This window comes from Cephus cinctus, unplaced genomic scaffold, assembly GCF_000341935.2.
Source record: "Cephus cinctus unplaced genomic scaffold, Ccin1 Ccin1_scaffold0307, whole genome shotgun sequence".
Taxonomy (NCBI): domain Eukaryota; kingdom Metazoa; phylum Arthropoda; class Insecta; order Hymenoptera; family Cephidae; genus Cephus; species Cephus cinctus.
The window spans coordinates 607,720-633,030 of NW_014333010.1; the positions used below are offsets into that span (position 1 = coordinate 607,720).

Sequence of the window (25,311 nt, forward strand, 5' to 3'; positions counted from 1 at the left end):
TCCCAACCCTTCGATATATGGATTGTATTAATACGGAGAGGGTCAGCCAATATTTCTTTTGTGGCTTTTCAGCTTCAGGTTTAAAAAAATTGGATATGGAATTTTTTTTTTCCACAGAAACGAGTCCAGTGTGGCTGAGCAATTTGTTGTAGTTTTTTTTCTTCTGTTGGCTGGTAGTGACGGCTGTGTTATTGAACAGAGATTGTGATTTCTCGCTGGTGGGGGATCGTGAGACAATTTATTTATTAATAGTGGATTATTAAGTGACGCTGGTGGATGAATGGACTGATTTTACAATGGAGATACACCTTTATTGCTCTTATCTGACGATAAGAATGAACAAGCTTCTTACCTCCTGGGTGGGATCGGATATATGGGATCTCATAATAAGAGGGTGCCTCTTTAGGGGTGGCGACCGGAAGGGTATAGAATGGATAACGAAAGAAGTCGCTGAGAAACCGCGAACCTGATAAAGAAAGGGACGGTGGGGTGGTAGGTTGATGATGCGGTGCAGTTGCTGTTATGAGAGAAGGGTGACTGGTGAATGGATAAAAGAAAAGTGTGGGAAGAGGGGTGAGCCTAATATATATATATAAAGTGAGTGAGAGAGAGAGAGAGAGAGAGAGGATAAAGGGTAGTTTGGGAATATCTAGAGAAGAGGGGTGAGCCTAATATATATATATAAAGTGAGTGAGAGAGAGAGAGAGAGAGAGAGGATAAAGGGTAGTTTGGGAATATCTAGAAGCAAGGGCTGCGGAAGCAAGCGACGAGATACTCTTATTATTTCAACGTGAACGAACGTCTCATGGAAAGTACGTTATCGGCCATTTTATTGCAATTTAAGGGTGCTCTGGGGACGTTCCCCCCGATTCCGGAAACAGGAAGTCGATTAATCGTAAATCATATACGAAAAGTGGGGAAGCACTTTGGTTCAAGTGGAGCAGATTTTTATCTCCTTCCTAATGTAAAATTGAATATATTTTTTTTTATTATTAAAAAAATAGATTGATTAATGTGAAACGTTAGGGATCGTAAATTTACGTGCTATTGATTACGACGAGTGTATACTACATGTTTTATTAATCAGTCTCCATTTTTGATTGGCAGGACATTTTGGAGAACGATCAGATAAAGCTGGATCGTGTATTTCGAGGGTCCTTGATACACGATATAGTCAGAGGGATGGCGTATCTGCACGGATCGGAAATACGAAGTCATGGAAATTTGAAGTCCTCAAATTGCGTAGTGGATTCGCGATTCGTCTTGAAAATAGCAGATTTTGGTTTACACGAGTTGAGAAGACCAAGTTTGGCGGATCAGGAAGAGGACAGAGATAGTTACGCATACTGGAGAAGTAAGTATATAGATTGCAAACAGATTTAAAAAACAATTTGGAAAAATATAATTTCATAATCCACCCATCATCTAGATAAACGTCAAGGAAGGAATTAACGTTTGCTTGAGACTCATGACCTTTTATTGAATGGATTTCCCGTCCCCTATATGCTGTCTGGTGTTGAATTGGGAAAAACGTTGCAGAGTGGCTGCTGAGACGTCTCATGATTCTGAATTCGTTTGAATGAGAAATTGGCTCTTAAACTCCTTTGAGTCTCCTTTGGTCCTAGCATTTAACCTGGCGACAGTCTTGTTGGTCTTGCTGATCTCTGAGAACAGGCGTGGTCTGATTTTTATTTCTAAAGATTACAGCCACTTTGTAAGCGTCGCGTAAAGGTTCTGTTAAAAAGATATTTCTACTGAGGTCCTTTGATCCATGGAGCAGCGGCAAGCAGAAGGGCCCTAAAGCGGTCCTCTTGGAAGTTGAGAGAGGCAGGGTCCAATGTTGAGACTCGAACGTGATTCCTGAGAGTCGCAGAAGTTATGAACGTGACAGAGAAAACATGAGGATCATACAGATACCTCTTAATTGTGAAATAAAGATAGATCAATAGATTTCTGTGTCGAGGATACATATATACATTGGGCAATATAGAACTAGCTGGAAAGGAGTAAATAATATTTTTAAAAATATTCCAAAATGAGGATCATGCAGATACCACTTAATTGAGAAGTAAAGATAGATAAATAGATTTCTATGTGGAGTATATATGTATACATTGGGCAATATAGAACTAGCTGGAAAGGAGTAAATAAAATTTTTTTTAAATATTCAAAATTTTATGTTGCACGGTACCCAAAGAAGTTTCTATGGATAACCAAGAAGAGGCAGGTCTTAGGAAAAAAACGTGAGAACTAGATCTATTGGTTTGAAGATTGCCTAGGGGATCGATGGGGATGAGACCCTTTTTCAAAATTAGAAAACAAATGTGAAACGATCTGTGAGCTATCAGAGTGATGGAAAGTGAAGAATTTTACAAGATCAGAAATGTCTGCTACAAGTTACAGTCTTGGACGATAGGGGATAGTAGCAGATTATCTTGGTTTAGGTGGAATGGCGATGAAGGAAGAAAAAGAGAAGGCAAGGAAAGTGGAAGTGGAATAGATGAGTCTAAGAGAAGGAGATGGTGGGATTATGAAATAAAAGATATGGAACTAGGAATGGCGTAGTAAAGGATAAAATAAAAAAAATATTATTGTCCATTGCAGGGCAGCTGTGGACTTCGCCGGAACTGCTGAGAATGGAACGTCCGCCGCCGGAAGGAACGCAGAAGGGTGACGTGTACAGCTTCGCCGTGATCGTCCATGAAATAGTAGTACGGCAGGGTCCGTTTTACATGGGCGACGACAAGGACCTCTCCCCCAAAGGTAAGTCACAGAGAATTGCCTTAATTTTTGCACGTACACAAACAGCGTGTTGAAAACTTGGTATACTGAGTTCAGTGGTAAGAACATATTTTAGAAGCTTTATGAACAACTTTTCTTTACTTTTTTTTTGCGGATTTGTCTTTTGTACACCTTTTTATGGTTGAAACGCCAGACGCTAAAAGCATTAACTTGAAAAATATTAATTCCACCCTTTCTCATATTTTTCACTTCATCTTTATTCAGTGTACATGTTTTTACGTCGTTTCTTATGCTGCAATTACGTTAATAGAAGTGACTCTTTGTATGCATTACGTAGTTAATTCGAGCGGAATTGAATTTCTTATGAGGCCCCTGCTTTTTTTGCATATTGTATAATACTTTTTTCTTTTACTTTTATATCGCCTGTCGATATCATTGCAGTATGGATTCTATTGCCATAGTACGGATTTATAGGGGTGACTGGTATATAGGACTAAACGAAATAGAGTCGCTGTTTAAAAACTGGCGGATCACCTTTTGACGCATTTCATTTCCTACCACGATAACACGTGATTCTGGTAGACCCTATTTTATTGAAATTTTGTAATAAAATTTTTTCAATCTATTCATTTAAAAATTGCCTGCCAGAACTCTCTGTTCCATGTAAATTGAAATATTAGTTTTATCAATTATAAAAAAGGATAGTTGGTAACGTAATTTTGATTTTCTATCAGGCAATAAATTCCATATATTTTTAATTTAATTCCCATTAAGCCGATATACGTAGTTTCACATTCAGCTATTGGTCATTTAATGTCTAATATATATTTTATATATTTAATGACTATAATATTGATATAGCAATAAATAAAATTCGCTCAGCGAGGCGTGGTATTTGTACGATAAGAAAATCCAAGCGTTAGTACTTTCTTCGCCATAAACGTCAGATAGTTTACGTGGAAAAATAGGCAGAGAGTTACACGAGAGCAATGACGGTGGTTGTATACATTCGAGGTAACCTGGAGACGATGAGGGAGAAATCCGTACTGAAAGAAAAATAAAAGCAGCGAATTTTGCTTTTTCATTTTTCTCCGGCTTTGCCGGGAAAAATTTACGCAAAATGCTACCATTATCTATTCAGTAGACAGATATGATGAAAATTTTGAGATTGCACCATCTATATTGTTTTTTTTTGCTATGGTAATCTTTGATAGCAATATCAGAACCAGCAACGCCCAGTGAGCAGCAGGTCTGTCAACGGCAAGCATAGTTGCACTCAGCGTCGACGATGTTAAAATTATCGAAGAAAGTGCTTCGTCTTCATTTTCTTACCTTTTATTTCTTGTCTTTGCCGCGACAGTCGCTGTCGTCGCAGTCTTATAAACTGCAGTGGACGCCTCGTTCGATAAATCCATAACCGATAAATCGATAATCGACACTGGCTTTAAGATAAACTGGTACTTAAGGGGGGCGAGCTTTAAAATCAATTTTTCCTCTTTTTTTATAGTTTATTTATCAGTATTACTCGCGGGATTATTGTTTTTCCTTCCTTACTCGACATACACTTTAATCTATGCTGTACAACAATTATTTTTGAGTATGACGCTTTTGAGTACTATTCAACTACTATCTTTGTCTCTGTTGAGCGCGTATCTTAAATGGGAGCTTTTTTTTCTTTATCATATTTTTCAAGTATATTTTGTACCGCTTGCGGTATCATATACGAAACAAAGTGTGCTTTGACTTGATGTTGATCCTAACAAGAAAGCACAACCCGCCGAAAGAGCTTTTACTTCCCTAAGAGAATCGAAGCTTACGGCTTCCGTAACAAGCTTAATCGGCGTTGGTGACCTTTGGTTACGTCTCGTACTTCACACGGCATACTTAAAGTCTTATTCTACGGAAGAACTTAAATTGAAATAATTTTTTTCATATTGTTTTTCTACCCATACAAGGTAAAGAAGTTTTCAATAATTAAAAAGAAATCAAGCCTCATATTTTTATTCCTTTTCAGAATAACAGAGCTTTGAAAAGGTATATCGAGAATCGCGTTTCTTTCAGAGCTTTAAAATATCATTCAGGTATAAGCACCCAGTACGTCGAAGCTTGCAGCTTGCAAGGAAAATTTTCTTACTACAGAGCTTTTCAACCGTACATACATACACTTGATCGGTCTTCGAGCAAAACTTATAATACAAGGAGCTTTCGAGGTTTCCGTGGTTGAATTGCAAGTGCTTTTCTCTTCCAAAATTTATAACTCATTACATCTACAATTTATAGAGTGTCATTACGGGCTTCTTTCGTTCTCTTTGTTTCCACAGTTTATCACGTGTATCGGTAGGTACAATTTTCCATAAAATTTTCAACGGCGACAAACCAACTCTAATATATTAATCAAGGCTTTGTCGAAAACTTCCACTTACACTGTGCTTTTAAAGCTCTGTGCTTAAACCTCAGACTTTGTTTGATACGTTTAAAGCTCATCGCTGAATGGCTTTCTTCGTGGCTTCTGATATTTAAGATTCGTGTGACTACCTGTACTGCCTGTGTACTTTATACCGGAAGAGCTTCGTCCTGCGAAAGAGCTTTAACCATTCAACTGAAAGACAAGGCAGTCGGAAAGCTTCTACGAGTGAGCGAAGTCGACAGTAGTTACCTTCCGTTATGGGTCGTCCTTTGGAGAGGCGCTCGTAAAGCTCGTAACATTTGTTGTCGCGTCGTGTGCCGTGCGGAAAACTTTCGGAACCGAATGAAATCCATAGAAGCTATACATGGGGTTCGTCTTTCTTATTTTTTTTTGTATATGTTTTTTCCCCTTTTTCCCCTACCTTCCACGACAATCTTGATTTTTTGTTCTTCCTTGGTTTGCCCGCTACTTTTTTTTTTTGGATGGGATATTCATTCTTCACGTTTTATTGTCGTTCATAGTAATATCTGACTATATCGTCTCTGTTTCTGTTGTTCATCGCGAAAAATTGTCGACGTAAGAAATGAGCTTGCGGCTCGTAAAATGCAATAATAGCCGAGATTTGCGTTAAATTTATATTTTAAGCGCGCGACCCACCGGCGAAAGAGCTTTACGACGTAATACTGCCCTCCGAGAATGTTGCCGATGTGAAATTCACATTATGCCATTAGGATTTGCTGGAAATATCTGTATCCGTCTGAGCTTGCGACACGCTTGAATATCTCTTTTCGAATTTACGTCTTGGTTAGGGAGCTTATGCTGATTCTTCGTCAGAGAGATCTTTGAAATATTTCCATTTGTCAGAAATCTAATTAAATCTTACTTACACGAAAATGTACTTAGTTCACTGCAACTTATCGTAACTCAGAATATTAAAAAGCTTCGAAAGTTTCATCAGACCTTTGAAGTGATCCTCGAAGCTACTACGACAAATTGCGTGGAAAGTCGGCAGCTATATTACCAGCGTACGATGTACTTTTGGCATAAGCTCACTGGGAAACAAGAAAGTTTAGCAAAGTTCAGTATAATGCCGACGGAGTTTGTTCGTGCCACACGTCGGTACGACGGAGAGCTTTAATCAAGTTCTAGTTGGAAAAGCTTCAAAGCTGCTGCGCACAGCAAACTGGAAGGCTGTGTTCTGTCGGTATACCAAAAAATGACAGAGCCCGCGCTTACCGGCAGGAACGATCAATGTCGAGGAGCCGTCGTAAGTTTTTAGGACTGTCATAGGCGGGGGATGAAAGCTCAGTTGAAGCTTTCACGCGGCCCGGAAAGCACACGGGTTTCGCGCGTTGTCCCACTGACACGTGAAGTATCTTCTCCTTAAATGTCAGGCTCGTTACTTTAATCGATCGATAGCAGACATATCTTAACAACGAGAGCTTTACATCTCATTCATCTGTGCTTGCAGTGCGTGAGTGTGTGCCCGACCTCCCAAGAACTTTTTTCCAATCTCACTGTTTATTTTGACGATGTCTCAGTTCCCATGCAACGTAAGCTCGTACGCGCGTTTCAAAACCGCGCTCTGAACTTTCGCCTCCTCGCAAAGCTTACGCGTACAGCTTAAAGCGAAGCTTTAATTTTTTTTTCACGATTCAATATTTTCCTTCGCGCGAAACGTTACGAGGAAGGAATTTCATTCGAGTTTCTTTGCTAAAAAAAAATTTCGCAGACTCCTTTACGATCGAGCTTTCACGTATCACTTTGTGTTTTTGTCCCTTCTAGCACTCGCCTAAAAAGTTATAATTCGATTGGACTCAGCTTCACGTGTTGTACATCCTTGCCATATCTCCTTGAGGCTTTCGATCCGCTCCGATGCTGGCCTTGTTGCGTAAGCTTCACGTCGCAGAGCTTCTCACATGTAACGAAGCTTTCTCGGGTTCATTGACCTACAAGAGGACAAGGCCGCCGGAACACGGATTCGAGAATGCAATCTGTCGATCCTCTTTTCGCTTCTTCTCAACCCTTTTCCTTCGCCCTACTTTGTCACCCCATTGCCACCCTATCCCCTTTCTCACCTTCTTGCCGGAATATCTCATCCGCATTCAATCCACCGGCACCCCGACTCTGAAAAATTTGCTCGATGCCCCGACTAGAAAATTCTATCGTCTCAGGTTTTGTATTCGCTTATCGTCTCATGAAAATATCTAAAAAGCTCCGTACCAGCGTAAGCTTTCATATTACCCTTTGTGAGCTTCGCGTTGCCAAATTGTCAAGTTCGTCGCTTTTGACAATGCGAAACTTCATTGACGCAATTAATGCTCTGCCGGAATTGTTTCACTGAGCTTGCAATTAGTCGCCCTGTAGGAACCAAACTTTCATGGCGGCTCGCAAGCTCGATTTATGCCCTAACGTCATCGGTCGATTTAAAAGAAAAATCGTCCAATCCTCGTGGCTACGCGGCTCTTCGCTCGAGCTCGGGTTGCGCGGCTGCCAGCTTCGCAAGAAGTTCTGTGACGAAGCACGTGAGAAATTTAAGTCTGTAACGCGATCACGTACGCAACCAACTTCCTAGACGTTGTCCAAGTGGAATTGGATGTTTGGCTTTTCAATAGCAACGTGACATTGCATTTTATCACTTTTGCATTATCCTTTATTTTATTATCATTTAAACGATCCACAATTCCCTGTGTTATTTATAACGCGATTAATGGTAGATTCAGAATAAATAAATAAAAAAAGTCAAATTACCCGTCCGTCGCGAACACATATTTTTCCCTTTTTTAAAGGATTTTTATTATTTACCCTTTTTTTCAACCCTGTTACTCCACCCCCTCTTCTCCCATACCATCCACCATTAACCTTTCGCTATCAATGCTTCGATCGTAGCGAGAAAAAAAAATATCGTAAATAGAACAAGAAAAGCAGAGCTCGTTAATCATCGTTTCATCGGAACGTACAATTATGTAAATTGACATTGGCCCTCTCCCGTTATAACCAATCGAACGAGATATTCCAAGTGAAATTCAGAGACGTAAAAATATTTTCTGAAAAATCAACTATCTCCCTTTGCTCATTTGCCCACTCGCTCGTTTGCTCCTCCTTCCAAAAAGCTTTACGATGGAAAAGCTCCTCCAAGCGTGAAAGCTCCCTTTGCCCGAACCCTGTACACGATAATCAAGTGTAGCATATATTTTTTTGGTCGTTCAAATTATCAGGGGCTGTATCGAAGAGCCAAGTAACATAATAATACCGGTTAGCACAATTTCACGGAAACTTCATTCTCTTTCCGGAAATTTGAAAATTCATCTGCCAGCCCAGGGGGTCAATGTTACGTAACTCCGCGCAATCCCTGAATTATATTCAGACGGTCGACGCAGTCCGTGACAATAGAGTCAATGCGTAATCCGTTATCGAAACTTTTGCAAAAACTGTAAAATTCGTGATTAATCGTACAGACAAATTTTATGACATCATAAAACATAATTTTACCGCCTCCAAAATTTTGTCACGATAACTCGACTGCAGGATCAAAGTCATTTTTTTTTTCGAAAACGTATTTCACTTTATTTTTTTTTAAGCACTATGCTCTGCCTTACCAACGGAGCATGAACGATATCGAGAAAACTATATCGGTATTATTGAGAAACGTGGATACCATGTATAACGACCCTTTGAACTTTGTACCGTTAAAATTCGCTATTCTCAACTGTAAGTCGAGCTTAACCAGTTATATTTTACGAGTTGTCGTTAAAGTAATACCCGATCCGGCTCTAACTTGAACTTTGAGTCTATTGCTCTTGAGACATGCCGAATTCATCTCACGTTCTTCGAAACTCATTTCGATGGATTGTCAACTTGTTCATGTATATATATATATACACACACCAAAGTACGCACGTTATATGGTCTACACACGTTTCGAGAAATTTGAGTGACTTTAAAAACTTTTTGAGTTATCTCGTTCCCTTTCATCCTTTTCTACCACGTAAAGCATAGTATAATTCAACTACCCATAGGTATATCGATTGGCTATAGAGACTAATTCGTAAAGCTGTTTCTGTCAGAAGCTTAATTAAAAGCTGCCATGTTGTTTTTGCAAGTCGCAGAGCACATTACCTCATGCTTACCAGGGCGATTGGGTTCTATCGCGCATTACGTGATAGCGATTTAATTTTTGGCGCGAAATTCAAACCTTCCTCGTTAATCAATACGAATGGACCGAAGGTTTTCCGTAAAAATAAAGGCGAATTCGCATTTACGTGACTTCCGGTCCAACTGATGATCCACTCTAATTTTATACTATTATGAAAAATCGACCCAATTTCGCGATCCTTTTCGATTCTGGTTTACGCTGTGGTCTGGTGGGTGGGTGCGAGAGAGACAGAAAGCAAAAGGATGGACCAAAGCGTCTGGTTCGTCTTTATCTAATGACATAGCATGATAGTAATACGAAAAGGTCTTTTACGATCGTTCCATTAGGATCTTCTCTTTGGTTCTGCCCAGTTGGGTATTAACCCTTGGAAACTCGTATTCCCAATTTTCAAAAAAGTCACAACTTAGTTTCGTTCAAGTTGGTATCGTCTTTTTACATACGTTCCTGGTGAAAATTTAAAGGGTGGCAAATGATGAAAAATAAAATCCCGGAAATACGCTTGAAATTGATATCTATGAGAGACACAAATAAAGGAACGATTCGTTTGATATTACGTAATTATGAAACAAAAAAAAATAATAATTTCAGAAACACGCTATACGATTTCACAAGCAAAACGGGTGAATTCAGACGAATATGATTGAAGTAGGATTTTTGTGCTTTCCCACCCGAATATCAAATTTCAATTATGGCCCCTCAAAAGAATCTGACGGTTTCGTCAAATTTCATTCGATATTGTAAAACGTCGACGTTACCCAGTAACTTGTTATTTCGCTACTCAAAGTATCTAAAAGACGATCGATATATATATAACTATATATATATATATATATATATATAAGATATATATATATATATATATATATATATATATATAATATATAATATATATAAATATATATATAATTATTTTTATCGAAAATTTTGATTTTACCAAATTTCACTGAGGACCCTCCAAGGCACGCGTACCACTCGGTTCCGCGTGTCCTCCATTGAATTTCATCTAACCTCCCTAATTCCGTCTTCAAGGAAACCCAAAGTCCTATCTACCAGCCTTTAGTCGATTCCCGGTAATCAGTGAGCTTTCAGGGAGATTCTTCGGATACCGAAGAATATCCAGTACGTGAGCTTTCATCATTATTAAGGAATTCTGATCCTGGGGGAATCTTGAAATTTGCTCGTGTTGCCTCCTTAGTTCGTTGTTTCATTTATCCTTTATCCTTTTTATTTGCCTCGTCCTGAGGTCCTCAAATCAAGTTCACCTCCCCTCCTTTCCCTTTCCGAAAACAAATATCTATACAATCTTTTGTATCAGGCACGATCGTGATTGTTCGGCTAAGTTCGGGAAAAGTCGGGAAAGGAAGAATCGTGCAGTTTCGTAACGAAGAGACGGTGTGGCAGTGAGGGACTGAGCGAAAGAGGAGCTGGTACGGACCTATTGAAAAAAGTGTAAGAGAGAGAGAGAGAGAGAGACAGAAAATAAGCGGGTATACAAGAGAGAAAGAGAGAGTATAGGTACCCAAGGGTCATGGCCGAGAAGAACGTCTCATCCACAAGTACCAGTAGCCTAGCTTTGCCATCCTTACCTGGTTCAAGTCCTGATGGAGGTGCCAGTCCAAGAAGAGCCGTCAGTCCGTTGCTGGAAGTTCGCAGACCCCATTGCACCCTGAACTGCGAATACTGCAGTGCTTACTTGGAGGATGTCTATAGACACAGTAATGGCCGCTCTATATTATGTATCTTATTGATTTAGAATTAAGTGGTTGAAATTAAAAAAAAAAATTTTCCTTTTCAGTAAAAATTAATTTTTGGATAATTTATCTGCTGGCTCGGACTCACTGAATTTTATTATTTTTCAACGAATCTCGATTAGAATTTTACATCCGTCACGTGGTCCAGGTCTACCTACGTCATCGTGAGAACTTTAAAGTAGATGAGGCGTTCTGAATTTTTGCTAAATGTAATCATTTTTTTTTTTTTTTATTAACGTGATTTTGCGATCGTACTGGATGGACACTCGTGTAATCTTTCGGAACGCTTTGGGGACGGTAATCAGACTTAAGCGTGTGCTTTTGAGATCTTTTATTTAGAGGGAAATATGAACGATACAGCGAGGGAGTCTGTAGTGGCTTTCTACGAAATGCTATCGGATTCCAGGTTAAGGATCTTTTGAGAATTCTTAGAATTCATGAGGCAACTTGCATGTCAAAGAGATAAGACGTCGTTGGGCTTTGTAGATTTTCTTTGATGATATTTTAATGCATTTCAAATGAAATGCGGGAACGATATTTTTTTTTTGTATTATGAAGGTGTGAAGTTTTTTTTTAAGGTGATTTTTACGTCGTTTTAATAATTTTGTCAAGAGGCACATATAGGCATTTTTCGGTGGTATAAACTTAATCACGTTTTTTCACCGATTTTCGGTAATCCTGTTTCATCCCTTTTATCGTTCAAGGATTCTCTGAGGTAATCCTTTACCGTGTCGATGACGCAGCGTCGGGACGCCTGTATTTCCCGTAGAATGGTATTTTATGAAAATTGTGAAAACGCTTGAGGCATCATCGAGTGAAATTCAAGTATTTTCGTATCTCGAATAGTTTGACAATTTATATCGTCTCCCACGATTCTCTTATCAGTAACGATTACAATCCGCCATCTTCCTTACGCGATAAATGTCATCCACTAATTGTAATATGCAACGCGCATTAAACTTGCCCGGTTATTAGTGTTTCCCTAAAAATCGAGCCGGTACCGAATGAAGCTGGGCGGGTCCGTTATAGGTCGCGCGCTGATTGGCTAACGGCGCGATGAACATTAATGGAAAAATCTCGGTAATTTTAATGCATAAGTAAAAAATTATTAAGTTAATATATTTTTATTTTCGAACAAGGAACCCGTCTACGTGATTCGCATGCGCTCGTTTCGGGACACCCTGTGTACATTCATTCGTGTCGACCGACTAGCTATACGTTAGAATGCAGTGCAATGTTCCGCAATAACATACTTTCCATTGGAGTAGGTCAACTCGTTTTAGAATCTGACAATTTAATTTCCTCATTTCCCTAATGACTTGCTAGAGTATTCATAATCACCTACGCAAACGTGTAATTAGCGTTACGTCGCCTATGTGGATGGACGTATACATAATTTTTATTTTTCAACCATTTTTTTTTCCGTGCCAGACTCATTGCTACACACCAGCATCGCCCTGGTATAACATACGTTAATCTCAAACGGCTGACCATCACTGTCTTGTTCCACTGCGCCAGACCTGAACAATTCTCCCATCTATCACGAATATCACGTGCTTCGTACGGGCCAACTCGATATGAGTTTCAACGTATAAGATTCCCCTAGATCTCAAATCCTACTCGTGGACAGACTATACCCATTGTTACTTATACCATTTGTCTGACTCGTTCTGGTACTTACTACTGGCTGACTCATATCAGTCTTCTATCACGGCCAGTACTATTGACTCTTGGAATAGCATCGCCGGCTGACCTATAGCCTACCACTACCACTGAAGCACGAGCCACTCTTGTTAAAGAGGAAAGCTACCCCCTATTGCATTGCTAACTAATCTAAACTCCAGAAAAAAAATCGTCGGTCCAACATTAAAAAAGTAAATTTATTCAAATTGAACTAATCATTTTTTTTTCTAAAATTTTATACGACAAAAGAAAGTTTCCGAATGAAATTTTCAATCGAACGAACGAAACCAATAAAGCTCTACGTACAGTTCACAAAAGTTTTATAAAGCTTTTGAAGCTTTGTACGTACAAAAAAATTACTTGGTACAATACAAAAACAAAAGCATTCAGAAAAAGCTCGACAAAAGCTCATCGATCATGTTCAGTACGGGAATTATAACAAGAGTATGGCATTGACCTGGGAAAACTGGATAAATAAATGATATATAACATCAACCGTTCTGATCTGATTATCAGAAAAGTCTCTTCCTGCCGAACTTGGTCGTGTCTGCCGACCATATTTTTTTTCAATTCTCCACGTGCTTCCGTCGTCGATTACGTGCCATTTTATGTGATCGCACGTGACTGTGTTCACGTCCATACGATTGTCAGCTGTACGATAAGCCGAGCGAAACGAATGCTATGACATTTTGGATTTCTAGGACGTTACCGCACGCAATCTGATAAAGTCCCATCGTGTTCTGCCAGGAAATGAAACATTCATAGCGCGGCGATTATTGTTTCAGAACATAATACGTCATACGTGGTCGCTCGTTTCGCGTTCCCCGCACGATATACGCAAAGGCCCGGCCCAATAAAATTATTCGAATAAATACATTTTTTTGATATAACCATAATTCGTCGAGTAAAATTTTGGTAGTGCGACAGGCAATGAAATTTTTCGAAATTTTTTTTTCAAAAGAAAGGTGCCCACCCTTTCCTGCTTTAATCATAGGTACATATACATATATATATATATACACTTTGAGGTATGGTCTATTACGTCATTCGCTCATTAAAAATGGCCGAGTTATACGTTTCCATGAACCACCTCACTCCTCATCCGATACTTCATCAAGCTAAGACCTCGTCCCCCAGACTAGGTCCCATTAAGTTTGCTGATTTAGTTGGCTGCGAGGAGCCGCTGGTGGGTTTGGGGTCGTTGGGGGGCAGCAGGGGTTCTTTCGGGGTAAATATGCATAAGACGCCTGTGGCTACCGGTGGGGTACGGGAAGGTGAAAGGGTGGGGGCGGGGGAGGTTGAAGGAAAGCGCATGTCGAGGGTGGCGCCCGGGGTGGCGAAAGGGCTGCAAAATAAAATACTTGCCTGGGCTCTGATGACGTGGGTCAGTATAACCTGGTCACGAGATTAAACATATGTTTAGTATATATATATATATATATGTATATACGTAGTAACTTAATCAGGATGCACCACGTTACACGCAACACATTCAGGGGTGGTTTTAAATATATTTTAATTTCTTTTTACCTGCTTCCACGAGCTGAAGAGATTATCCGACGCTAAACAATGGTGGCTTTGTCTTTGTTGGGTCCGTCGGGCATTTCCCTCGTAGTAACCAGTCAGCTCAAAGAATCTTGTATTACCATACTAGGCACCGCAACACTCATTTATCTTGTTTAAGTTTTTATGCTTTTTTTGTCATTGTTTTTGTTAGAACCCCCCGGACTGAAGTGATCCGATCGACGTACGTGTATACATATATTTTTCGTATATTTTTTCTCACCCTAATGCCCATACGTGAACTCAATCGACTCTTATTTTTCTTCACTTTAACCCTTTCCTTTTTTTTATCCTTCTAGTAGATACCCTTTTTCGTGACTTACCGACATATTTCCCTTCGGCTGCTTTGAGAACCTGTACTGTCCAATTGTTCTGTCTCTCTCTTGGTTTCTTATTTTCTTTTTTCCAGCATTTTTTTATAGCCACTTTTAGATAGATGCGCCATTCTCTCTTTTTCTCTCTATCGACTCTCTCTTTCACGTTTTCTTTGCTTGGTATTATTTTATTCTTCTTTATTGCCTGCCAGACTCCTCGAATCCATATTCCACGTGTTTCTTTTTTCTTTTTTAGTTGTCTATTTATATTCACGAGAAACTCTGCCTACTCTTTATCTTGATGTGAGAATCTGATCTGTCTGACTTTTCCTCCCATTTTTCTTTAACTCTCTTGTTTTCACCCTTTTATTATTATTATTATCACATATATATATATATATATGTATTTTACGTACTGCTGTCCCTTGGAGGCTCTCACGTACCTATCCTGTGTAGGGTAGATTATGCCGGCCTGACACGTATTCTCTCCTGTCAACTCCCCTTCTCTGCCTCTTTTTTTTTATTATTAAAATTCCCACACAGAAGAACCTGTCTCTCTATTTCATTTTTCTACGGTTTTCTTCTTTCTCCTTTACTTTTGTACCACGTTAACCCCTATTCTCGATATAATTCCACCAAAGATTATATGTGCGAGACTTGACTCTTTTTTGTACTTTATTTTGCATTAAATTTACAAATGGACCATTGCGTTATTCTTTGGAATCATTTTTTTAGCAAGGTCGTGCTGATAATTAATGTGAAAATTGAGAAACTGTAGAAAAAAATATCAGCGGATATGTACTGTTAAAATTTCTATCGTGTGCGTGCTACTTTTGAAGCTGCTGCAACGTATAAAAATCATCGGGGTGCAAAGGAAAATGATCCCAATGACAATTATTAATGGCCTGCATATCTATGTAACGTGCAGGCAAACGGTTTTACCTAACGACATTTGTGAACGACACGTAATGAAATTTACGTGTCCATCAATTTTTTTTTCTTCCGTAAAATTAAACTCGTTTTTTTCTCCCTTCCGAATGAACGAAGCGAGAGCTTCGTGTTTACGCTTATGCATGATGTAGTAATGGACCGAGTTCTTTACTTACGATAAACTGCATACCGAGACATATAGATATACCGTGGAGATATAACGTGGCTCCCACATTATTTACCAACGTTTCGATAATGTACCTTTTTATGGATAAGTATATGTATACATTGACTAGATTGTTTTTCCAGAAACGATCCCTTTCGAGTGTTGGTTACTTTGTGACCCAATTTTCTATCCTTTATTGCGATTGGAAGCTTTTAAGCGAGCTTTCGTGTGTGCGATGATATTCAATAGATTTTTTTGGGAGACATTGAAGGATTGATGGAATTTAGGTACAACGGAGACTCGGAGGCTGATATTTTTCTGGAAATATTGAAATTTTTATAATTATAACGTGCGCGCGTGAATATATATTTTTTTACGTATTTATCAAAAATTCTTACGATTAGTTATGGCGTAATTTTGAAAATTTATCACTTCAAAATGTTCGGGGTAAACCAGTAAGCGAATATGGAAAGATTTTTTTGTTTTCTAACCTACGTTAAAAATGTTTTTGAGTTCGGAGTAAAATTTACGTAGGACCTTCTGGTGTCAAATAGAATTTTCTCAGGAATTCGAGGGTGATGGAAGTGTAGGTGTTTTTCATTCTTTTTTTTAAGGATTCAAATTCCTAGAAATTTTGGATCACGGAATTTTTATTAGCCTGATAAGCAGGCTTTAGTCGGACGAGGGTTGTTCCAAAATATGCGGCGTATTTGTGGCCCATAGTTTAATCAGCTCGAGGGGGATGGTTGGGTAATGAGGAGTGTTCGAGGTTTTCCAAATGAACCTTATTTAAAGGGGTGTGCGCGCGGGAAATACTGAGTCCGTGTTAAATCTGAAAATATGACCACATTTGTCCATATGTATTACCTATAACCCTTTTCACTGTTTTTCTTTCTTTTGCATCAAAAAATTGTTTATGTAAATTACAAATGATTTTTTTCAAATATGCATATTGTACTTGCGTCATCACTTCGTGGTTTAGCATAACAGGATTTGTTTTCGGATTAGATCCAATTTCTGGGTACGATCCAGACCCAAATTAGGTTACAATTTATTCTCGTTCTTTCCACTTGAATATTTTATCTCTTAGGGATGCTGTAATCGCGGCTGATATCCTATAAGAATTTTTTGTTTGGTTTGCTTAACCCTCCCTTAAATCAGGGGTAGGACTTGCGTGTATAACTAGGAACGTCTGCTCAATCTTTGCTCAAATGGTTCGATCTCGGGAATCCGATCCTTCATTTTAATCTGTCTGTCAAATCCGTACCATATTTTTTCTCTTGAACCTTGGATTTGGGCATCTGGTTACTAAGATTGTTCCATAACTCTTGTCAGTCCTAGGCGATAATGTAAAAAAATTAGTGGTGCGAAGATCTTACACGAGGTTCGGGTCTTCTCTTGTGCTCGAAAGATCAAGAGAGCATTCACTTTTTTTTACTTTACGTAGGTTTTAGATTTCTGTGGTATCTTTGAAACTGTCTCTGACCGTTGAAAAATGAAGCTTGTCACGACGTCGTATTAATAATTTTATTCTATTCAAACTGAATGAAAGGTTTTATTAAAGGAAATAAAAGAATTATTTCGGTATCTCTAAGTAAGGATCACCCAAAGTACCTATTTCCATTGTTAATTTCCGAATGCCAGGGATTTCAATTTTCAAGTGATTTTAACTTTGAAGCATTTCGATATATGTATACCAGGTGGTATCTCCATAGAACAGTAAAATCCCTGAATTTTACATCAGAATTTTCAGAGTTTCATCATTATATGCTAATTCACGAAAATATCGAAAATACGGAATGTATAAGAGATTCAGAAAATTTCTGTCCTTTAAGTTATGTATGTACATACGTATCTGCTACGCACTCGTAACGACGTCATATTTTACATTGTAAGCAGTCCCTTTATTTTTTACTGTTTCAGAAATCGTCGAGGGTGTCAAACGTGGCGGCGGATCTCCATTGCGACCGTTGATCGACGAGGCATACGTGGAGGAGGAGGTAAATGGATTTTCATAAATTACTAAGTCATCTCCAAGTCGAATCAAGTGTTTAAAAGTATAGCGCGATAAGTGGGCGATTGTCAGCGAGAAAAATTCAGATATTTTGAAATTCCCTTCGTCACTTTAGGCCCCCTACAATCCTAATGGATTTCCCTATTTAATATGGGGCACAGGGAATCTCCGGTATTCTTTTCCAAGTAAAGTGGAATCTCGCACACAGCTTATATTCTCCTGCCTGACGTATTAAATAAGCTACGAGAGACTCTACTGAGACTCTATATTTAGGAATTTACAAAATTCTCTGGGATAACTGACAGATCTATCCAAATACGTAAAAGTACCTCGAATACGCGACAGATGGCCCTAGAAGTAGTTTCGATAGTTCGCCGCAACATGGCGCAGTAGCGCTACTGTACGCTACGTCTGATGAGCAGTGAAATATACATGTTACTAGAAGGCGTACATACCGTCATAAGAATATGCTGCTCCGTTGCGTGCCAGGTATTTTCGATCTATCTTTGCCCTTTGGAGGATTATCTGCCTTTTCTCTGTGGCGAAATGCGCATTTTAAGTACAGACTGAGCTAAAAGTTACTATTTACGATCTTACTGCATTGCTGTCATCACAACTGAACTTGTGCACTCTCGATATTAATTTTTGACAGTGACTTTACGATGTGCGAGACCGATAGATAGACAGAGACGAACCCCAACGTCTCCCGTCACGAGTCGTACGAGTTCCAGGATACATTTCAGTGTTCAAGACCGATGCTTTCGCTAAAAATATTTAGTCCCTGGTATGGGCAACTCGTGACGTGCAATTTACGAAGAAAGTTCTACGGGCTCGTTGCCAACGCAAATACAAATAATGCAGAAGGCTCGCGGCATCCGCGTTACTACGGAAAGAGCTCCCAAAGCTGCGATCTGAACGCGTCCTCAACTTTTACGTGTAAGTCTGCCTGTTGACTGGGCAGCCCAACGGGACGGAACTCGGTCAATTAAAAGTTTTCGCTCGAGCCAGCGACTCTTCACTCTCTGGCCTCTTTATTCGTAAGCTGTTTATTTTTTCTCTCTCTCTCTTCCTCCCTTTAAGCCATTACTTTTCTTGCTGTCACAATCGCTCGCTGTCTATACAATAACTGTACTAGTTTCTGTCACTCGTCGACGTTTCTTCCTCGAACGTCCCTTGATTAGCAATATTAATTTTCTATTTCTCGTGCTTTTCAGGTCGCCACCCTGATGAAACGATGCTGGGCACAGGACGCTGCCGACAGGCCCGATTTCCCAGCTCTCAAGCAGACCATCCGAAAAATCAACAAGTGAGTTTTCTTATCTCCATTTTATTATTTGACAGACGAAAAAAAATGACAATGCGCTGTACGATTTGTTGCCGTTGCGAATCGTCATGTTTTTTTTTTTTTATTATATTTACAGAAGTTCTGTTCATAAATTTATATTGCTCTCCGGATTGATTTGCTTATCCAAATATTATTGGGTAATACGTATCGTCAAGTTTAACGCCAACAGCCAATACATTTTTATATCAGATAAATATAGGCGACCGTGCTTGTGGATTCGTTAAAATTTCACGTTTCCTCTGCCGAAAAAGCAAAAACGTGCGTCCGTATTAAAAAAAAAAAATTAATTCAAAGATAAGGATTCGTTATGACGACTGCCGTGGGAATGCGTTGTCCTTCTCGGCAGTAGGCAGTTCGAGGAGCTCTTGTAAGTTTTGTGATTTCGTGCCACCGAAAGCCAGAGGGTATAACTGCGTGCTTTCATGAAGCGAGTAAGTAAAGAAAGCGAGGAAGCTGCGAGCTTTCGTGCGTGAGTTATCTTCTCTCAGGCGGTATGACAGAACAAGAAAAAAGGCTCGGGATAAAAAGTTTTATTTTTATCTTCTCTCTTTTTTCGGTAGCCATTTCTCTTCCCGCCTCTCTCGCACTTCTATTGGTCATGAAAGCTACCTTTTTTTTTATTTTTCTCCTTCCCCCTCTACCGTCTTTTTTCTTCAACACTTTTTCGATTTTCTCTCGCCATCGACCCACCAAGGACGTCAACAACAATGGTATACGAATGCTTGTAAACGCACCCTTTGTCAAAGGAAATACCAATCCATACCTGTACATGTGACGCTCGTAAGGATTTACGCGAAAGCTCCTAAAAGAAGCTTTATAGCTTTCGTGGAGATATTTTTTTTATTGGTACTATTTATGCACGGCGATAATTGACGTTTCTTTGTTGCAGGAACATTATCTTGATTTATAGCAATGATAAGGCTATCGTGTCCTTTAATGTCAGTTTCGAAGCACTTGTCTGCCGAGTTTCACGATATGACTGAACTTCCGTTGGAGAAAGTTTTTTCAAGGTTAAATTTAATCGATATGATAAGGAATGATTTGTATTTATTTTTTTATTTTTTTTTTCTTTCACTAGTAACCAATCAATTCGATTCCAGCATCTTCGGCGCGTTCGTAGGACGCAACCTTGCGCACAGCTATAGCAAATCAGAAAGGTGTTAAACGCATAGAGAAACCCGAAGTAAAAGACACCCCGGGACTGGCAAAGCCGAAATTAAATTCAAAGCTCTGAGAAGAAGAAAGCTCTTTCCACTGGCTTGGTTCACTATAATGTGGTAGTAAGTGAATTTCAGTTGCAAGTCAAATTCGGCCATTCGAAGGAGATAAATGATGGCGAGGAAATGGAAAAAGAAAAAGAGAAGAAATACAAATAAGGACAAACGTCCGGATACGGGTGGTCACGGCGAGGGTGGAAAAGAGAAAGAAAAGCTGTGGATGGGTTGGAGTTGAATGGGAAAATAATGATGGAACATCGAATTGGAACTTTGGAAACTCTCTTACTGTAGTTTATTCAGTCGTTTGATTTCTTTTTTTAAACCAATATTTTCATAAAATTTTCAATGAATGGCAGCTTTTTGAACGCTCGCCTGTAGAAGTGCTTCAGAGTCATACTTGGAGGCAATCTTTATTTTTTCGGGTTATCGATGAAATATATATATTACTTTTGATTTATGTATTTCATAATTTATAAATAACTCGGCCGAAGCATATCTAGAATCTGGTCTCGTGATTCTTAAAATTTATATTTAGCTTTTTTTTTTATTTTTTTTTTGTATATGCGTCAGTCTTAGTCTTTGAATATGAATTTCTTCGTCGGTTGACATTAAATTTTCAGAATAATTTCAATAGACGGATAAAGAAATGAGCTGAATATTTGAAAAGAAAATAATCCAAACGAATTATTATTCATAACTTGTAAAATCCTTGGGAATACCAGCTGCGAGGATGAATACATTCTGTGCCAGAAGTTTGATCGATCCCCAATACCCACAATTATCCGAAGTAGGAGATATAATTGGCCAAGTTTTACCAAGCGAATCTGCCATTTCGTCCTAGCTCCTTCTATACGTATTCACTTAGACATTGAATTCAATGCATGCACTCACAGAGTATAGATTTTTCCAGTCACGTAGCTCGAAGCAATATATTGTGCTAGAGAAATTTAAATGGGCTTGATATATTACGATTAAACGAGACAAAGAGAAGTACGTAATAATAAATGAAGATAATAATTCTTCTGGTGGACTTGAACCTTCTTTGAGTAGCTGATAAGAAATATAATTCGCATTAAATCGTAGCGTTGCAGCACGTGCGTATTAAAGTTGTTTATTCCGCTGTCATTTTTGACAGCTGTCAGATATTGGATCGCGCGATTTCAACGATCATACACAATTTGAATCTTCCAATTTATCCTTGAAAAATCACATGTTAAATGACCCAAGTTTTAGTTTGGATAAGTAAACTTTCATAAAAACTTATCCTCACCTTACTAACTTGACTGTAGCTTTGGTAAAGTTTTACTTGATAAATTGTATCTTGCCAGAAATGTGTTAGGTAACACATTTGAAGCGTTTGAACTTCTTATCAGTTTCTCTCAGTCTGCTCTTTTACCATGCATCTTGAAGTGAGCTGTAAAATGTGAAATAATCATTTTGAGTAACTTGAATGATTTTGAGAAAATTATTTTATCCTTTTTTACTCTCCTGTAACGTGCGTTTACCCAGGGAGTTCCCTGCGAGTTAAATTGTAATTAGTATAAGGAATTGACGAGCGGTGTCACTGGTTAAATTTCCCCCTCCCCTCTATTAGTCGTATCTGGCAATTTGATGGTTGCTGGAGTTTCTCTTGACTGGAGTCTCTTCACTTAGGGAGTCGATCGTGGAAAGTATAATATCGTGCACGACAATAAGTATTGGCCATTAGATAAAATCTGAAGCAAAATAAATATTTTTGGGAAATGATCTACTATAAAAAAGGATCCACTCCTAATTGAAATTATATCGCAAGATAAAAAGGATCTATTCATAATTGGAAATATATTGCAACATGTGGATCCTATAATCATACTGGAATCAATCGAACAAATTAAAGAATACTGAGACGACTAAGACAAGGGAGATACATCATCCAACCGCTGAAATCTCCAAGACGTATTTATTACATAATTATATTTATTCATATTTTTATTATTAGTCTCTTATAACATGTTCCATTTCGATTATAAAGTGTCTTGCCGCCCTAAGTGTGTAATAAGATAGGAGTATATCTATTTTATCAAATGGCAGATTCATAAAAGAAAACTATAATTAAATAATTAATATTGTGAATATGGATGTTTTAGTGTGAATGCATGTGTGTATGTGAGGAACCGGTCTATTGAGGCATGTGCTATTAAAGACTATAGTTATAATTTATCTTGCAAATTCCGATTGTTCATTTATTTTATTATTTTATATATATGCCAAAATTAGTAAATTGTTAACCATCGCAAATAAATGTCTTATAAGCAACTAAAAATATATTACACTCCATTAATAGATACAGCTTCAGGGAGTCCAAGTACTCTTATCGTTTCTATTTTCATTATTTTTTTTTCTGTCAAGTCTATCGAATCTTTCTCAAACTGGTTTTCTAACAAGTTTCCTTTTTTGTAAAACCTTTCTATTCAATATTGATTTTCCAGTTTTTATCTACATGTAGATCCTTTCCATAGACAATGTAACAATTGTATTACATGACAGTTGGTAATCTTGATTAAGTTTCGGATCAAGTATGCGAACATGAAAAAGACTAAGATAGACAACCTGAAGATGTTCAAATTACAAAACAATGTGTTCGAGATGAGTTGGGATTAAATTCATACTAGTGAATTTTACTTTTGTTTGCCCTTCGCGAACAAAATCTTCTTAGCGTCTCTGAAGTAGAGCATAATGATGATTGCGTAATTAGAAATTTTATTAGTTAGTCCGCTTGAGGCGTCAAATCAAAAATAATTTTAAATTGATACTTTGATGGGTTAAACTCTATATTAAAAATAACACTTAATACGTTTAATTGAATTATTAGAACTTATAGCCCTAAGAACTCTGATTATTGTTTTCGTTGTCTAAGTAGATCGTCAAGCTCCAATCAACGTCCATCTCTTTCGTCATTGATTGACTCGAATCTATTTTTCCGGTACGGATCGTCGTAATTAATTATTCTAATTAAAAATATTAATTGAGTTTCTCCGAAATGTACTCTCGGTGAACAAAAAAAAATGTATGAAACGTAAATTGCATTTTTTCTTACTGTCTCGTTTCGCTTAATTGATTACGATCGTGTACTTCATTATAACGATTTATTAAACAATTAGATAATTATTCGTATTCAGTTAGAAAGAGATAAAAAAATTGATCAACACGTGAGTTTATTAATTTATGATTAATCAATTATTCAAACAATATTAATTTCACGTTGAAAATGTGAAATTTTTTTTTTCACAAAACGAACCGAATACTACAAAAATGTTTGTGCCACATTTTCTCATAATCTGGATCGTGTAAGTTGCGTCACGCAACAATAGCGCCTACGTTACATTAGTAAATATCATTTTACAAATCTTGTTTTATAATTTAAGAGTATATTGTAGAGAGGGGGGTGGCGAGTTATTATTATTATCACCATCAAAAATGTTCATTTTAACGTAAAAAGCATTTTCATCCACATAGATACAACGTTAATGTCACGTGGAAAGTTTGAGCCAAAAGCAAACAAAATTTGCAAAGTAGAACTTGATTATTATTATTATTTTTGTACGATGACGCAACACCTGAAGGAAATTCAATAGATCTGTCAGTAAAGCGAGCGTAACTTATTCTTTTTTACTTTCCCAGCGTTATTCGAGACACGCGTTACACGATGCAGTAGTTAAATAACATTTTATGGACTCTTTTTTTTTTTCAAGTTCTCAAAGCTCCATTATAATCAAAGCTGAATTTGTGCAACTGACGCTTAGCTTTTACATAATATTTTTACAAAGTCCTCGTGTCACTGACAAGTGCAGGGATTTTGGTGCTCGTATCACTTACAGATAGTAAAAAGTCGATTGTACAATTAACGAGACTTTATTGAAGTTTAAGGTGAAAAAAAAGAGAAATTAAGATAAAAACGAAACGAATGTTTGTTGCGATACATGAATTTCGTATTAAATCATATCCATGAAGTTTCTTGACCTTTTTCTTCACTTTTGCCTCGAGACATCCTCGTGAAAAATGGACGCATCGAATTCCCAAAGTTTTTCCTGGTAACTAGCCAAGTTTTTGAGGGAATTACTTTTTTCCCCTGTAAGATCTTTTTTTCTTTGCTTCTTCAGGTCCAGCGACCTACGAGACGCCCCGGTAAGACCAGTGCCATCTCGAGTGCAAAAATAATGACTGATTACAATCACGTCTCGTTGTCTCATTTTTACAAAGTTCCTGTATCAAAAGTGCTTTTTTGTTTTATTCGAAATTTTTCATTTTAATAATTAATAATCATCCGTCAATGCTATTTTATACCCCTTTCGGTCGCGAATGAAAATTTAAATTTTGATTGAAAAAAAATTTTTTTTTTTCCTATTTCCATCTCGCGACTAAGGAAGACATTCGCCAATACCCAAAGTAACCAATTTGCGCTGAGAAGGACACCCCTTATATAGACAAGGGTAGAACCCAACTGGATCAGCGTTGCTCAGGCATCAATGACGATGATCCTCGGGTTACGAAATGAGGTCTCGGGTGCACGATACGAAATAAGGTCAAACTCAAAATCCTCGATTCTATTGATTATTTCTAATGGCAACCGGTAACCCACCTGATGCCGTTACGCGAATTTATAGTCCCGGCACTCTTACGTAAATAGCCATTATTATTTTCTTTGGTACCCGGTGCGTTGGGAACCCCTGCCCTCTCTTGATCTCATCCCTCTGACGTCCGCTATACCTATACCACCCGCTCAACTACCCACCTACCGACCTAACCTGACAACTTCACGCCTGGCCACTCGCAGACTTTTTTTTTCGTAACGAGCTTGTTCGTTCCAGCAAAAGGGCATGAGTCCTTAAGAACTTCGAATATTCGAACGAACCACTTCGGACCATTCTATCTGCCAGGAACTCTGGATACTCTTGGTTTTTTTTTTTTTTTTTTTTTTTTTTTTTTTTTTTTTTTTTTTTTTTTTTTTTTTTTTTTTTTTTTTTTTTTTTTTTTTTTTTTTTTT

General features: G+C 38.1%; 1 protein-coding gene across 19 annotated transcripts in view; it reads left to right on the top strand.

Annotated features, from left to right (window-relative positions):
• LOC107266322 (atrial natriuretic peptide receptor 1) overlaps nucleotides 1–25,311 on the top strand; it is a 91,538-nt gene that overhangs the window by 55,139 nt on the left and 11,088 nt on the right. For all 19 annotated transcript variants that reach the window (XM_015736679.2, XM_025083584.1, XM_025083585.1 and 16 more), the window contains 4 exons: nucleotides 1,108–1,354; nucleotides 2,605–2,763; nucleotides 17,636–17,712; nucleotides 18,941–19,032. In XM_015736679.2, coding sequence (XP_015592165.1) covers nucleotides 1,108–1,354; nucleotides 2,605–2,763; nucleotides 17,636–17,712; nucleotides 18,941–19,032 — 575 coding nt within the window. The remainder of the gene's footprint in view (nucleotides 1–1,107; nucleotides 1,355–2,604; nucleotides 2,764–17,635; nucleotides 17,713–18,940; nucleotides 19,033–25,311) is intronic.